The 14,657-nt window shown below is 61.8% G+C and overlaps 1 protein-coding gene across 3 annotated transcripts; it reads left to right on the top strand.

Moving 5' to 3' along the window:
• The first annotated feature begins 8,303 nt into the window (after nucleotides 1-8,303).
• Nucleotides 8,304-14,656, top strand: DNAJB2 (DnaJ heat shock protein family (Hsp40) member B2). 3 transcript variants are annotated; one of them, XM_075028617.1, is made up of 10 exons: nucleotides 8,898-9,014; nucleotides 9,996-10,085; nucleotides 11,142-11,251; nucleotides 11,678-11,731; nucleotides 11,888-12,004; nucleotides 12,186-12,275; nucleotides 12,404-12,509; nucleotides 12,649-12,719; nucleotides 12,984-13,205; nucleotides 14,211-14,656. In XM_075028617.1, the coding sequence occupies exons 2-10, from the start codon at nucleotides 10,021-10,023 to the stop codon at nucleotides 14,219-14,221; spliced, it is 846 nt and encodes a 281-aa protein (XP_074884718.1). In that variant the 5' UTR covers nucleotides 8,898-9,014; nucleotides 9,996-10,020; the 3' UTR covers nucleotides 14,222-14,656. The 3 variants fall into 3 exon arrangements, with proteins under 3 accessions (XP_074884717.1, XP_074884715.1, XP_074884718.1); XM_075028616.1 differs by lacking the exons at nucleotides 8,898-9,014; nucleotides 14,211-14,656 and adding an exon at nucleotides 8,304-8,458 and having other exon boundaries at nucleotides 12,984-14,204; XM_075028614.1 differs by lacking the exon at nucleotides 14,211-14,656 and having other exon boundaries at nucleotides 8,890-9,014; nucleotides 12,984-14,204.
• Nucleotide 14,657: the final 1 nt, after the last annotated feature.

The raw sequence follows: 14,657 nt of genomic DNA, 5'->3' as shown, positions 1-14,657 counted from the left end.
CAAACTATTGCTCCCACTTTTCAGACCTCAGCTCCACCCAGGCTGTTCCAGGCAGAGCAAGCAGTGTCACAGAGCAGTTTGGGGTCACGGCTGTCTTGGGAAGGTAGAAGAGACCACAGCTGTGCTATGGGTTTGGGGAGGAAGCCCAGTGCACTCCACTTTAAGACTAGCTTGGGGGGGGGCACAAGGCAAGCACCAGCTGATGAGGGGTGCTTCAGGAACATGGGCTCCTGTCTGCATCTTTAACCTCAGCCAGGAGCTTCCCAAAGGGGTTGCATCTGTGCCTGCTCTGCTTACCCCTCACTCCATCCTTGCACAGTTGCTCTGCCCATAATCCTCTTAGCAGCGTGGTTCAGCGGGGAGGTGGAGGAGCCGGGCTACGTCTCCAGCCCATCAGTGCCCTGTGCAGTTTGCTCTCCAGCAGTGGCTGCACTGGATGATATGGCAGGGCCCTGAGCCCAGGAGCAACCAGGCAGGAAGGAGCTCTTTCAGTTCAACAGTTCCCAGAGCCCCATATGGCCAATCACTGCCTACTGCTTGGCCGAGGATACCGGCAGCAAACCCAGCTGCTGGGCTCGTAAGCCCAGAGAGCCAGCGATGCTCTGCTGCAGGGTGAGTCATGATGATAACCTTCTCAAAGCAGAAAGGCACCTCTGCGTTAACACAGGGCGGGCAACATTGGCTGGTGAAACTAACGTGTCTGTTGAAAGCACGGGGCTTGACTGCATCTTGCAGACGTTGTGACTTCAAGCAAGTCCCTTGTGATGCTAACTGCTCCAGTAGTATCCCAGCGAGCCATTGTGCAGGGTCCCTAAAGCACCCTAAAGCTTGCTCCTGGTGATGGGCCCGGCACCGTATGTCTGATTGCTGCTGCAGTTCTAGCATGACAGCATTTGGGACATACTTTGCCACCCTGAAATGTTCTAGCACAGCATGGAGATGGGCAGAAAATGCTCCCTTTGCCATTCCTTGAGATATTCATGCCTTGTTAAGGTCAGAAAGGGCCCTCTGAGCACCTCATCTTTTGTCTGGAGTAGATAGAGATGATCTGAGATGAGAAACGAGGGTGACTGGAAGGGTAGACACCATGGGCTGCAGTGGAAGGCTGAAAGAATGGGGACTATCTAGAAGACCAAGCAGAGACTCAATAAAGGCCTTAAAATATGTTTAAGGCAGATGCAGATAGGAAGGGGATTAACTCTTCTGCATGTTCAGGGCAAGAAGATGCAAGTTTAAGGCTTGCTAGCAGTAAGGGTAGTGAAGCATGATTGTCTCAGGATCAAGGGATCTTCATCAGTGGACATCTTCAATAACCCACCTGTGGCATTTACTCCTGAAGACCTACGGTAGTGATCTGACAGAAGTCCTCTCTGCTGGAGCTGAGCAACAACAGCGTAATTGCTGGTTCAGATAAAATGAAGTCAATTGTGCAACGCCTGCTGCATTGCCCGGAGCGTGTGCCGCGTTACAGGAACAATAAAGCTAATTCCAGATCTCACTACGGTCCTAAGCCCTGAATCACTGGGCAGTGGCAAGAGTAGGGAGGCACTCCCAGGGACGCAGGCAGCCCCACACGCATGCTGAGCCCTAACGTGCAGGACTAAAAGGGACCGGCAGACGAGTTGGGACTAGCTCTTTTCCAGGCACAGCAGCGCTGGGTGAGCAGCCTCCCTGGCTCAGAGTCAGCCTCCCTGGCTGCCAGTGTCATCCGCCTTTCTTCACGTCCTGGGAAAGGCAGCTACACACCCACGGGAGCAAAATAAAACTGCAGCTGTCTAATTGCAGTGACTTCATGTCAGGGCTCTGAGCATGCCTGGTGTGAACAAGCTGCTTCCAGGCCCGTGATGGAGGAGCTGAGCCTGGTGAGGTGTCCTCATGCTCTCAAGGGATGCCGGTGTGCAGCGCTGGCGGGCTGTGTGGAAGGACCACTGCTGCTTTTCCTCTTCTCCAGCAGCTCTTGGAGCTGGCAGTGGCAGAGGCAGTGCAGGAATAGCTGGAAGCAGAAGTGCAATGAATTCTGCACAGCTGGGTGTTGGTAGGAGCTCCTGGAGGGGCACGGGTTACCCCATCAGGCTGGAGGGACTCTGCATGCCCCAGGCAGGACCGTAGGCACGGTGATGAGTCAGTCTCCATCCCTGGCCTTGTAGGCCTTCCTGTCTTACAAGTTCTCAGGAACTGCAACAAAGCTGTGGTCAGCTCTGTTGCAATGCTGCGGAGCGTGCTTGTGTGAGCTGGCAGCGATGGGGCAAGAGGCAGCGACCGCTTCCCCCGCTCCCAGGAGTGCACGCCTCGTCTGCCGGACCGTGGCTGAGCCCCCAGCCCCTGGGCAGCAGAGGGGACAAGGCAGATTCACGCTGGGTGGCTCTGCAGATGCACCCACTCCCTTGAGGTAGATAAACCGCTGCCAGGCAGGCAAGTCCAACATCCCCTGGGAAAGCAAACAATCCCTGGTGCAGGAGCATCTCGCCGACGGCTCTTCTCTGCTCCCGTCTGTGGGGAGCAGTTGAGCCTCCGATGGCTGGACGGATGTGTGCGAGGTGGGGGTTTTGCGGGTGGAAGCGGGTTGTACGTAATGCAAACAGCTTGCTGGCCCAAGGGCACGCTGAGAGCAGAGCTGGGCCTGGACAAACTAGGCCGGAGTCTCGGGGATTGCTGTAGAGTCATTAAAAGCGGAAAGGAGGTGCTGGCGGCCGGCCAAGCACTGGTGGATGTCAGAGGGAAACGGCTAATGAGATAAAAGATGCATTTAATAACCCAGCTGGGCAATGGCTCCCAGGGTGCTCCAGCCTGGAGCTGTTTGTGTGTGGAGAGAGTGTGGTATGTGAAACCAGGGCTGGGCTCCCCGCTCCTCCCAGAGCCCCGGGCTCCGTGAGCTGGTGGCTTTGGGTCACTGGGCTGAGACCTTGCGTTCGACAGCCATCCTGAGGATGCCTGGCTCGAACACATCCCTGAGAGCTCCGAGGCAGAGTTAACTCAGATGGTGAGGGGCTGTGCATGTAAACCAGCAGCTATTCTGCAGGATTTCCCTGTTGTAAAGGCTCAGGAGCCCCGGTTTGCTGAGGTCCCATGCCTAATGTGGCCCTCCTCATTAGGACGAGCCATCCCCAGGTGCCCTGTGCACACCGGGGCGGCTGTGCCCTTCCCTGGGACGGTATGGCTCTCGCTCTGCCATTTAATAGCCTTGCACTGGCCACAGCCAGGAGGGCTTTACCACCTCCCAGGCAGAGGGATGCAGAGTCTGGCAAGAGCCGGGTACCGAGGGCTTCTGCACGTTTTGGGGGACCCTCAGCATCCTTACCAGGTGTCAATTAACCATGGAAAACCCACCTCACCAAACAAGTCTGGTGTCGATTCTTGAGATGACAGGTCTGCTCAGGGCAAAGGCAGAGATGTAACCGGCTTGTAGTGCAGAGGGGGTCCCGGGTAACGAGCAGCAGTGTCGGTGCGGTGCCTGGCAAGGCAGGCTGGGGTACCCAAGTGCTGGACGGTGATGGGGAATCATCAGCAAAGGGCTGCCGGGCTGCTGCGGGGATCCCTGCCAGGCACCGCTGGCTTCGGTGCTTTAATCAATGGTCTTGAAATGAATCCCAGATTACCACTGATAAAGTTTGAGGGTGACAAGTGGATTTGCAGAGTGATAGGTGATAAGGTTGCCGCTTCCTCCAAATTCCCAAATGAATTACTTTGCATTTCACTGTATTAAAGCAAATTTTGCTGCATTAAAGCAAATTTTGCTGCAACGGGGCCTTTTAATCGGACAATTCTAAACCACCCCTACTAGTTAATTGTCCCCCTCACTAGCTACTGTGACTAATCAGTAACTAATGTAACTAATCACTAGCACTACTAGCTTAGCATTATCCCCAATTTTTCTGGTAAACACTTCTTATCACTGTGGACCTTGCACCCATGCCTGGGGATCCCTACTACAAAGGCCCCCAGCGGTACTGCTCCTGCTGACAAGCACACGTTTGCTATTGATGCATTTGGTGTGTCCTTAGCAATGCAGGAATATAAGCAGGCTGACTTGGCATGCTGAGGTAAATATTCTGGGACAACACAAAAAGTAGATCTGGAAAGACCTGCGGCAGCAGCTATGTGCCTCCTTCTTCTGTTGATGTGGAAAACAGATTATTCCATCCCTCTCTGCGGCAGTATCGTGATTTATGCGAATGCTGTTATCATTATCTCCTGCCAGCTTCCAAGTAAGGATGTCATGCCAGCGGTGTTGATCTGAATCAGCCAGACGTAATGTAATTCAGCACATGTAATCGTGCTGAAAAGTGATGACAAGTTTGCATAGCAATACCTGCCTTCCCTGAGACAAGTCTGATCGGTATTACATGTATTTTAAGGTCTTTAGTTCTTTGCTGACGGAATCAAAATTAATTCTTCTGTTATTTTTTTCTGGTATTATCAGTAATCTAGAGTTTTCTGGGTCAACCAGTTTATTCTCTTAACAATTGGAGTGATTTCTGTCCTTCAGTGCTTTGGCTCTGTTAAAAATTAGTGGCTCAGTAAGACCCTCAGGACCATTAATATTCCCAGTGTAGGCCTGATGAATTGAAAATATCAGTTTTAGCAGGTGATGCTTTACATGCTGGTTTGTTACAGACGGCCACCCAAATTACAGCCTTCTCCATTGCATCCACAGCATTGCACTGGTATTTAGGCACCAATGGCTATGGAAAACAGCAGAAGGTTGCTTACTGGCATTCTTTTGTGTTTTTTCTTGTTTTCTTCTAATGCAAATGCAGTCGTCCCATCTCCTTTTTCATTTCACCCTGCTTGGCTGTTTTTTGCCTTTGAGCCATGCCTAGCATGAAGGCAACAGGCCAAGGCTGGGCACGTAGCTGGAGGGCATGGTGAGGACCAGGCAGACGGTGACCCCAGTCCTACCAGGCACTGCAGGAAATCTTGGCCAAGCCAGCTGGATACAAGGGTCTTGGTGCTTGGGAGCCCGTGGGCATGGGTGTGTTGGTGTGCATGAGTGAAATCAGGTTTTGCTTTGCAACGAAATCCCTTCCTGTCCTGTGTCAGCTGCAGCTTTTGCTTCCCTCTGTGGCTGAAGGGCCCCCCAACATTTGGAATCAGGTTTTGCAGTATCAGTCCTTTCATCACCCCCAATCTCCCTTCCCTTGGGGTCAGATCCACACGGGTGGGTGTGGGTGCCCTGCTCCCGAACATCACAGGATTATCCAGGCTCTGCAGCCCACCCTGTTCCCAGCCACGTGCCAGGGATGGGGTGAAGCCCCTTGCTGCTGCGAAAATCAGCTGCTGCCTGGGCCCGTGCGTGTGCCTGTTGTGCATAACCTGTTTAGTCACGGGCTTCTGCCACCTCCGCCAGCCTCTGACTCTGTTGATTTAAAATCTGCAAGCACCTTGCTTTTGCCTGGGTTTTGGCTGGGGCAGCAGCCCTGGCATCAGCACAGGCGAGCACTCCCGTGGGGCGGTGCCTGGGATGCGCAGCCTGTGTCTGTGAATCCAGCCCAAAGTCATTGCCCTGCTTGAACGAAAGTCACCCCAACTTTGCTGTTTCTCACTTCTCTGTCCTGCTACACTGACTAAAAGCAGCCAGATGACTTTGCCTCTCTGGATACTCCCCAGCTCCTAGAAGGCGCAATTCTAGAAAAGCCAGCTGGGATGAGAATAGAGCAGCTTGGGCAGGAGGCTGAGAGCACGGCCATCGAGACAAGCACGAAGAGCATCAAAAACACGAGGGTGTGGAGAAATTGGGCAGGGCTGTTCAGATGAGACAGCAGGAGTGGGGGTAAAGGAATGAATACAGACCTTTAAAATGCATGCCCCTCTCAAGTGATGTCCCCAGCATGCTCAGGGGTCCCCACCCTGGTGTAGCCCTTCCAGAGGTGAACAAACACACTGCTCCCACTGATCCCTTTTCTGGGGGCTGCACTGACCCTGTGGCCATGCCCGGAGATGGGGAACACGGCCATGGCCGCTGCCATTGTCTCTCTTGGGAGAGGGCAGGCAGATGAAGGTGGCACAGAAATGGCAGCCGGGAGCCTGCCTCGCTCTGCTCAACCACTTCTCATCTTGTCCCACTAGCTTCAGCTCCTGCTCCCTCCCTGCTGCATCTCCACATGGCTGCCCCAGAGCTGGGACCTTCCCTTGGGGAGCAGGGAGAAGAGGAGGGGAGATGGCTGGGTACAACGGGGGGAGCAGTGGGCATGCGACTCGCCAAGCACATCACTCCACAGTTCAAAAATCACCAAGAATATGATTTTGCAGTATGTAATTGCTGGTTTTGAGGAGGCTGTGACAGGGTTTGTGTTCTCTGGAGGAAATCAAAAGATGAAACGTTGAGCAGCACTGAAAAAAATATCTCTCTTAATATGTGGTTTGCATAATAATATAGCACGAGTTTATGATGCAATTCAGTTGGCTTCCTAAGAGATTGGGTAACCAGGATAAAAAAAATTGGTCCTTTGGGGTCCTGCTTCACTCACCCAAAAGCTCTTTTCTCAGAAAGCCTCGAGAGTATTTCATGAACATTTTTGTGACCCTGGAAAGCTAAAACCAGGTCATAACACAGCGATCCCCAAAATTTGTAAAGAAATAAGGGTCTTCTTGAGACACACTCAAGATGCCTGTGCTGGTTTTGAAGCTGGTGTGAGCCAGGCTGGCAGGTTAGGTGCAACAGGACTTCGGGCAGACCTAGGAGGCAAGGGCAGGGAAAAGAGGGCAGGGTGCCGTGGCTGAAGGCACGTGCCATGCGAGGCACCAGCGAGGTGATGGGCTACCTCTCTTCAGCTGCTGCAAGGTGACTGGCTTTACTGGTTTGAGTAGGGGAGTGATTGTGGCAGCTCTGGGGGCAAGGTGTTGTTGGCACCACGTCCTCTCTGCTACCAGCGCTGTGGTGGGCTACTGCCCAACTCTGCACATTCTCCCATAAGGACATGAGGGAGGTGTAAGTCCTTCTCACTGCATATCCTTATCTCATGGATGAGTGACACACATGCCATAAAGGCAGCAGCGATATGTTGCCCTGGCTCCAGAGTTGCGACCAGCATGTGGGTTCCTCTCCTTTCCCAGCACGGAGGCCTCCCCGTCGAGTGGGCTGAGACCTGGCAGCTCTGGAGCCTCCTTGTCCCCACATCTGCTGCAAAAGCCAGGGAAAGGAAAGCAAGGTGCCGAGACAGGGCTAGGTCCTGGTGGCATCTCCTCGGCTTCCCAGCCAGCAGGATGGGGTCCCTGTGAAGCAGCCTGTGGCTCCATCTAGTGCCCGTGCCAGCCGGGCCCGGGCCAGCCCTGCACCCATTGTTGGGCAGATGGGCCGAATCAGAGCCCCCGGCAGCCAGCGAGGGCACCCTGGCCAGAGAAAGCCACTCCAGAGAGCCCGCTCCCTGCTCCTGGGCGGGCAGGTATAGGAGGGCAGCACTGCAATGGCATCCAGGAAAAAATCCCCAGCAGTAGGGAATACTCCAAGCAGTCGCTCAAGGAAATCATCAAGTGCTGTCTGACAGCAGCGGATGGGTGTCCCATCCCTTGGAGAGGAGATGCTCCTTGGCAGAGGAAGCGTCCTTGGCATTTCACCCGTCCCACTGCTCACCCAGGCCCACTGCTCATGGCTGGGGAAGGCTCTTCTTGGGGATGGCTGTCCTGAAACCAGTCCCTGAGGAGCGCTGGGGATGGCCTGTTTCAACACCCAGGTCTCCCCAGCCTGCCGGGTAAAGTGGCACTGGGAAAGTTTGCCAGGCTTCCCAGCTAGGGATTTACGGGAGGTAAGGAAGATATCCCAGCTGCAGTGCAGGGGTGGCGGGGGTCCAAAAGGCTCTGGCCCTGCAGAGAGACCAGGCTCCTTCCTTCTCCCATCCAGACAGCAAGGGGGAACAGTATGATCTCTGTGGCCAGGATGGGTTCACGGGTGTCGGTGAGTGGCCTTATGACTGCCCACGACCCTGAGGATGGGTGAGAACAGCCCCTCCGCAGCGGCTGCCTGAGCAGGGGCCGTGCAGAGGGAAAGTCCACATCAAAGTTCCCGGTGCGTGGCTGTCCCCTGAGCCCCGGTGCTCCAGGTGCCCGGGCACCCTGGGGCTCGGGGTGGCTCGTTGTCTCCGGCCCCTCTCTTGCCTGAGCAGGGCTGGGGAGGGCGCAGGGCTGGGGAGGGCGCAGGGCTGGGGAGGGCGCAGGGCTGCTGACGCTTTGCCGGGGCCATAGTGCTGCCAGGCAGCTCCGGCTCCTGGCAGGGACCCGTGCCCAGCCTGGCAGGCTGCACCCCTTCGTGTCGTCGTCGTCCCCCCCCCGCGGCGGGACGGCCCGGGCAAAGCGCTGAGTCACCCCGGCTGTCCCCTCCCGCTGGCCTTTCCTGCAGGAACCAGTCGGGCAGCTGACTCGGCAGGAGGCCAGCGGCGAGCGGAACCCGAGGGCTGCCCCGCGGCGGTGGCCGTGCCCCGGTGTGCTCGCAGCACTGGCTGCACCACCGGGGCCAGCGAGCGAGGTCAGTGCCCCCCCCCCCCTCCGCCCCCCTCGCCGGTGCTGCCCCGGGCACACACGCAGCCCCTGCAGGCGGGAGGCCGGGAGCGGAGCTGGGGGGCCCAGAGCGCAGCCAGAGGCAGGCAGACCCTGCCGGGCGCTCCCACCGCCGCCTGGTTTTCCCGCACCGCCCTCGAGGGTCCCACGCTTCCCCACGGCGGGGGGGGGGGGCGGCTCGCCCAGGGGATGCCCGGCCGGCGCACGGCGGGGCTGGGCTGGGGGGTGGCGGGGCGCAGGAGCCCCCGGCCGGGTCCCTCCCGGGCTGCGGGGCCGGGGATGAGGAAAGGAGGGCCGGGCAGCGGCGAAGCCGCGCTCAAGCACGCCTCCCTATGACCTCACCCGCCTGAAAGGCGAGCGCGTGACGTCACGAAGCGGCGGCGCCGCGGTTGGCTGCAGCCGCCGCTCGTCGGCCAGCGGAGCCCGCCTCCAGGCCCCGCGGCGGCCCGGGAGGGGGGGGGGACGCGCGACGCCGGCCGCGGGCGGCCCGGGGCGGGCGGGGAGGGCTCGGCTGCGGCACTCAGGTGGGCACCGCATCGGGGGGACGTGCGGGGGGAGCGGGGCGCGAAGGGGCAGCGGGGGGAGCGGCGGACGGCGGCGGGGGGGGGGAGCGGAGCGGAGCCGGTCCGGTGCGTTCCCTTCCCGTGCTGCCGCCCCCGCCCCTCCCGCTGGCCTAGATCCGCTGGCCGCAGCCCAGGGCCGCCCGCCGGTGGCGGCGAGGGCGGCGGGGAGGGGGGGGGCGGAACGGAAACTTCCAGCAGCAGTGCCGGGCCGGGCAGCCCCGGGAGCGCCGTGTTTACAGCCGGGCCGGGGGGGGGGCGGTCCCCGGCGGCACCGCCCCGCCGCGCTCCCAGTGCCGTACTGGTGCCGGTGCCAGCGTCGCCCTCGCCGTCAGCTGCTGCGCCCGGGCAGCGCGGGCGGGGGGCGAGTATGGGGCGGGGGGGGGGGGGGTCGGTACCCTGGGCTCGCGTGGGGCTGGAGCGGCGGCATCTCGCTCCCGTCCCCGATCCGGAGCGGGCCGGCCGGTTGAAGTGCCCCGGGATGGCCGGGGATGGGGAGGGTCCCCGCTGAGCCCTTAATCCGCTCCAGCCGCTAAGCACCTTAGCGGGCTGCTCCTGCTGCCTCCCCGCCCCAGGACAGAGCCCCCCGGGGGGGGGGGGACGGGAGGGGAGCTGGGGCAGCTGGAGGGGAGCAGGGCAGACCAGGGGGGCCGGCAGCGAGGATCCTTGTCCCCTTGCTTGGGCAAGTTGGGGTGATGCGGGTGGGACGGCGGCGCGGCAGCAGTAATGGGTCCCCGGCTGGGGCTGTGCCTGCATCCAGGTGGCCGAGGTGCAGGCAGGGTGCTGGGGAGCTGTGCGTGGGGTTGCTCCTGAGCCGCTCTCCGGGGGACCTGCGGGGTGGCCCGGGTGCCTGGGGAGGGCAGGGCAGCCCGCCCTTGGTCCCTCGCACCCGGCGCTGCCAGGCTGTGCCTGCGGAGCCCCTGATGTTGCCTTTCCCTCCCGCAGTGACCCCGCGGGACAGCCACACGTCATGGTGGACTACTACGAAGCGCTGGGGGTGAGCCGCAATGCCACCGCCGACGACATCAAGAAAGCGTAAGTGTGTGGCGGGCGTGATCCTGCCCACCGGGTAGAGCGGCCCAAGCCACCCTCGCCCCCCCACCCCCCCCCACTCCCGGGCGCCAGCGAGGCGAGGGCTCCCTGCGGGGCCAGTGGGGACAGGGCCCAGCTCCAGAGGTGACAATCCAGCCTTTGTTTCCTTTGTGCGGAGGCCAGAGCGGGGCTGGGCTTCACTGCCGCACAAAGGCATCTCTTGGTGGGGTTTGGTCCCTTTGTCCCCGCTCTCAGCCCAGAACTGGGGCTGGAGGCAGGAGGTGGGTCCCGCTGGTGTTTGGAGGCGTCCCCTCTCTCTGCCAGAGGGTGTGGGGATGGCAGAGAGCTGGGGCGTGGGGGCTCTGCTGGCGTCAGGGTCAAGGGGCTGGAGCTCGAGGGGAGAGGAGCAGCGTGTCCCCCGGCACCGGACCGGGCCCCCGTTTGGCAGGTCGTGTGCTGCACCCCAGGCGCTGCAGGGGAGCCCTGGGGGTGGACGGAGCCTCCTGCAGCTCCTGCCTGGCACCCTGCCGAGGTCTTGCTGCTCTCACTGGGGAAAGGCATCACCCGGGGGGAATAGGGGCGGACTGGTGGCTTGCCTGGGTGGGGGGCAGAGGTCTCTGCTGGGGGGGATTCCTAAGAGTGGGTGAGAGAAGCTGGGCAGCCTGGGTTAAGCCCAGCTAGCTGCAGGCAGGAGGAAAGGGCTGCTTGTGCTCGCCTGGCCCCAGGAACCCCCCAGCAACCTCTGGTCCTTGCATGCCCGCAGTGGAGCCCGGGAAGGCTCCGGAGCAAGCCTGTGAGCATAGTCTGGAGCCGCTGCCACAGGCAGCTGAGGTGAGCACAGGCTGCACCGCTGGGGTCATGCTGCAAATATTTGATCGGGAGGCAGAACCAGTCCAGGAAGCTCCCGTTTGATGCCTGAGGCTGTAGGGCACTGGGTGAAGCAGGCTCGGGGTGCCCCTGCCCACAGAGTTGGAGGCGTGCGCTCAGAGCGGGGTCCCTGGCACAGGAGCCCCCGCTGCCCGAGGGCTGCTGCGTGCCCATCATTGCCCATCTGTGCAGGTACAGGAAGGCCGCGCTGAAATGGCACCCGGATAAAAACCCAGACAACAAGGAGTACGCCGAGCAAAGGTTCAAGGAGATCGCCGAGGCGTACGAAGTGCTGTCGGACAGTAAGAGGCCACGGTGCAGTCTCGTGTGGGTCCCCTGCCCTTGGGGCTGCTCGCCCTGGGGTGTCCTGCTGCTGGGCTCACCCGGGTGTCATCTCTGGACATCCCTGGGAGGCAGCGGGTCCCTCCAGCTTTAGCCTGGCTTGTGGGGCTTAGTTACCTCCTCACACATCCCCCAAACAGCTCTTGGGAAAGATGCTGGGGTGCCGGCCTCCGGGATGAGGTCTCCCCAGTGGGGCTGAGGCTTGCGCACCGTCGCCTGATGCCCCGACTTGGGTTTGGGAGCAGTGTCGGTGCGATGGGGGCTCGTGCCACCCCCCTCCTCTTGCTCCCTGCTGTTCTGCACCTTCCTTGGCTGGGGGAAGCATCAGTCCTCCTGCCCATGCCTGGCAGCCGGTTTCCCCGCAGCCCCCATTCTTCTCCTTCCAGAGCAGAAGCGTGATGTCTATGACCGTTACGGCAAGGACGGACTCATGGGGGCAGGTGAGTGGGTGAGCAGGGCCAGGGGGGGTTAGTGCAGGTCTGGATACAGCCCTGTCTGAAGACCTGGTGTGGGTCTGTGCCCCCCTGGGGCTCCCTGCCCTTCAGGGTGTTCCCACCCAGGGCTCCACTTAACTCCGAGCTTCTTCCCTCTGGCAGGACCAGGGGGCTCCAGGGCCGATGCCGGGGCCCCCGAATTCACCTTCACCTTCCGCAGTGCTCACGACGTCTTCCGGGAGTTCTTTGGCGGGCGAGACCCCTTCGCTGACTTCTTTGGTGTGTGCGGGGAGGGGGGGGCGGCAACCGCCCCTGGGGCACCTCTCTGGCCCCAGGGCAGCTGCTGGGCTTGGGAACAGGGTGTACAGCTGGCCCCGGCGAGGGGTCCCCACGGCAGTGCCCTGCTCCTGGCTCGCCAAGCCACGGGACCAATGCTGATGGGGAAGGCCCTGCCTTCCAGATGAGATGCTGCCCTTCTCTGAGCTGCGAGGACCTGGTCCCCGGCACCACGGGGGAGGCCACTTCTTTTCCTCCTTCCCAGGATCCTCAGGTAGGAGACGCTGCCAGCCCCTGCCCGTCAGGGGCATCCCGGGACACCGTGTCCCCCTGCGCAGGGTCTGTCCCCTGCCTTCCTCTTGCCCCCCACCCTGGCACCGACCTTGTCACTCCTTTCTCCAGATTTCTTCGCCTCGTCATTCAGCTCCGGCGCCGACGCAGGGCTGGGCTTCCGCTCCGTCTCCACCTCTACCACCTTCGTTAATGGCAGGCGCATCACCACCAAGCGGTGAGGGCAGTGCCGGCCCACCTCGCCTCTGCGGACCCCCTCATCGGCGGCCTCGGACCCTGCAGCTTGCCTCTGCGATGCTCTGGCTGCCTGGCCCTTGACCGTCCATCCATCCGTCTGTCTGTCTGTCTGTCTGCAGGATTATCGAGAACGGGCGGGAGCGGGTGGAAGTGGAGGAGGACGGGGAGCTGAAGTCAATCCACATCGATGGTGAGAAGCAGCACCGCAGACCGCCTTGGTGGGGTCTGGCAGTGCCACCTTCCGGCGCCTTTTCCCTTTGGGGACCCTTCTCCTCCTTTGGGGTGGCAGGGGGGTGCTGCCTCCAGGCTTGGTTTTGGTCTGAGCCCTGGTCGGCCCTGGTTTGGGGCTCTGCCCTGAAGGATTGGTGGGGTGGGCAGGAGTTGCTGGGGCCCGGTGCGAGCTCTGGGGAGCTGGAGCGGACACAAGCCCCATCCCCTGCCCCTGTCCCCACAGGCGTCCCTGACGACATGGCGCTGGGGCTGGAGCTGAGCCGGCGGGAGCAGCAAGCCTTCCCCAGCCCACGGCCCCCCTCGCCCCCACCGCCCGCCCCGCACCGACCCCCGAGCTCCTCGCCCGTCTGCCTCTACACGGACAGCGAGGACGAGGACGAGGACTTGCAGCTGGCCATGGCCTACAGCCTCTCCGAGATGGAGGCTGCGGGGCACCACCGAGCAGGTGGGCATGGCCCCGGTGCCCTGCCGGTGCCGGGGGGCGGCCCCGGCACCCCGTCCTCTGCCCGCAGAGCCCATGGTCCCCGGGGGGGCCCAGAGCGGGAACCGCCGGGGGCCGGCAGCCCCGCCACAGCGGGGCACGAACCTGTCCCCAAAGCGAAGCAGTGGCACTGCCCCCTGCTCTGAGCGTGGGCCTGGGGTTGTGCCCCCCCCACCGAGGGACAGGGAGAGGAAAGGAGGGGTGGGGTCTCGCTGCCTGGGGCTCGGCTCCTGCCTCCCCCAGCAAGGGAGGGGGTCTTTCCTGCCCTGCCTCCTTGCTGCTGCTCAGGTGGGTGGGCGGCTGGTGGCACCCCGGGGTGGGGGGCTGCCAGAGTTGGGGGTTGTGGCTGGAAGAGGGGCCCTTGGTGGGGTCCCGGGAAGAGGGGCAGTTCCCTGCCCCGGCTGCTGGAAGCGTGGGGTGCCCGCGGGCAGGCATGCCCCAGCTCTGCCTGCTCCTGTCTCCCTGCCTGCCCTGCGGATGGGCAGGGGCTCCAGCTGGTGCCTCCCTGGCTGCTGCCTGCCCCTGCCCAGGCTGGGGAGTACTGGGTCGGGCTCTCCCTCCTCGCAAGGAGGTGTGTGCACGTGGGCTCTGCTTGGTGCCTTGTGTCTGTCTCTTCCCCTCTGGATGCTGTCGCTCCTGCCTGTACCCCTTCCTCCTCCTCTGTCCTCCCCATTGCAGACCCTGCCTGGTCACCCCCTTCCCTATGCCGTGCACACCCTGCAGGGCACTGTCACCTCTCTCCCCCCCCCGGCCTTGGCCTGGGGGTACTGTCCCTCCCTGCTTCCCGCAGCAGCAGTGACCCTCAGTGATGCTCAGAGGCGTTCCCACCCTCACCATTGCCCGTGGTCCTGCCTTGGCACTCTTCCTCCTCCTGCGACCTTCCTCCCTCCCTCCCTGCGCCTTCCCAGCCCTGGGCCGAGGAGGGTTTCACGGGTGCTGTTGTGTCCCCCCCTCCGCTTGTCTCCCCAGGTGTGTTCTGAGGCTGCTGCGCCCGGGGACCGCGCACGCCCGCTCGCCCACGGAGGCTCTCCCAGCCAGGACTCCGCTTTGTCCCTGCACGGCCACCCCCTGCCACCCCCTTCCCCCAGCACCCTCTGGCTCCGTGGGACGCGGTGGTGGTGGTGGTGGGGGGGGGGGCACGACAGGGCTTATAGCCGAGCAATACCCGGGGTTGGGGGGGGAGATGCCCCGGGCACCACAAGGTGGTGGGGAGGGTGGTGATGGGTGGCTGGAGGGGAGGGGGCTGGAGGGGGGGGTGCTGTAGATTAGGCTGCTAGGGGAGTGCTGGTGGGAAGCAGCGAGGGGCAGCATGGCTGGGCTCAGCCAGCGGGGCTGGGCTCTGCCCCCCTCCTCGCTGTAGCCCCCCCTCCCTGACCCCCTTCTGCTGACAGCCGTCAATAAACCTGTTTGCAGTAG

Source organism: Buteo buteo, chromosome 5, assembly GCF_964188355.1.
Source record: "Buteo buteo chromosome 5, bButBut1.hap1.1, whole genome shotgun sequence".
In the NCBI taxonomy this organism is placed as follows: domain Eukaryota; kingdom Metazoa; phylum Chordata; class Aves; order Accipitriformes; family Accipitridae; genus Buteo; species Buteo buteo.
Note: the sequence above shows the minus strand (reverse complement) of the source record. Positions and strands in the feature narration are given on the sequence as shown.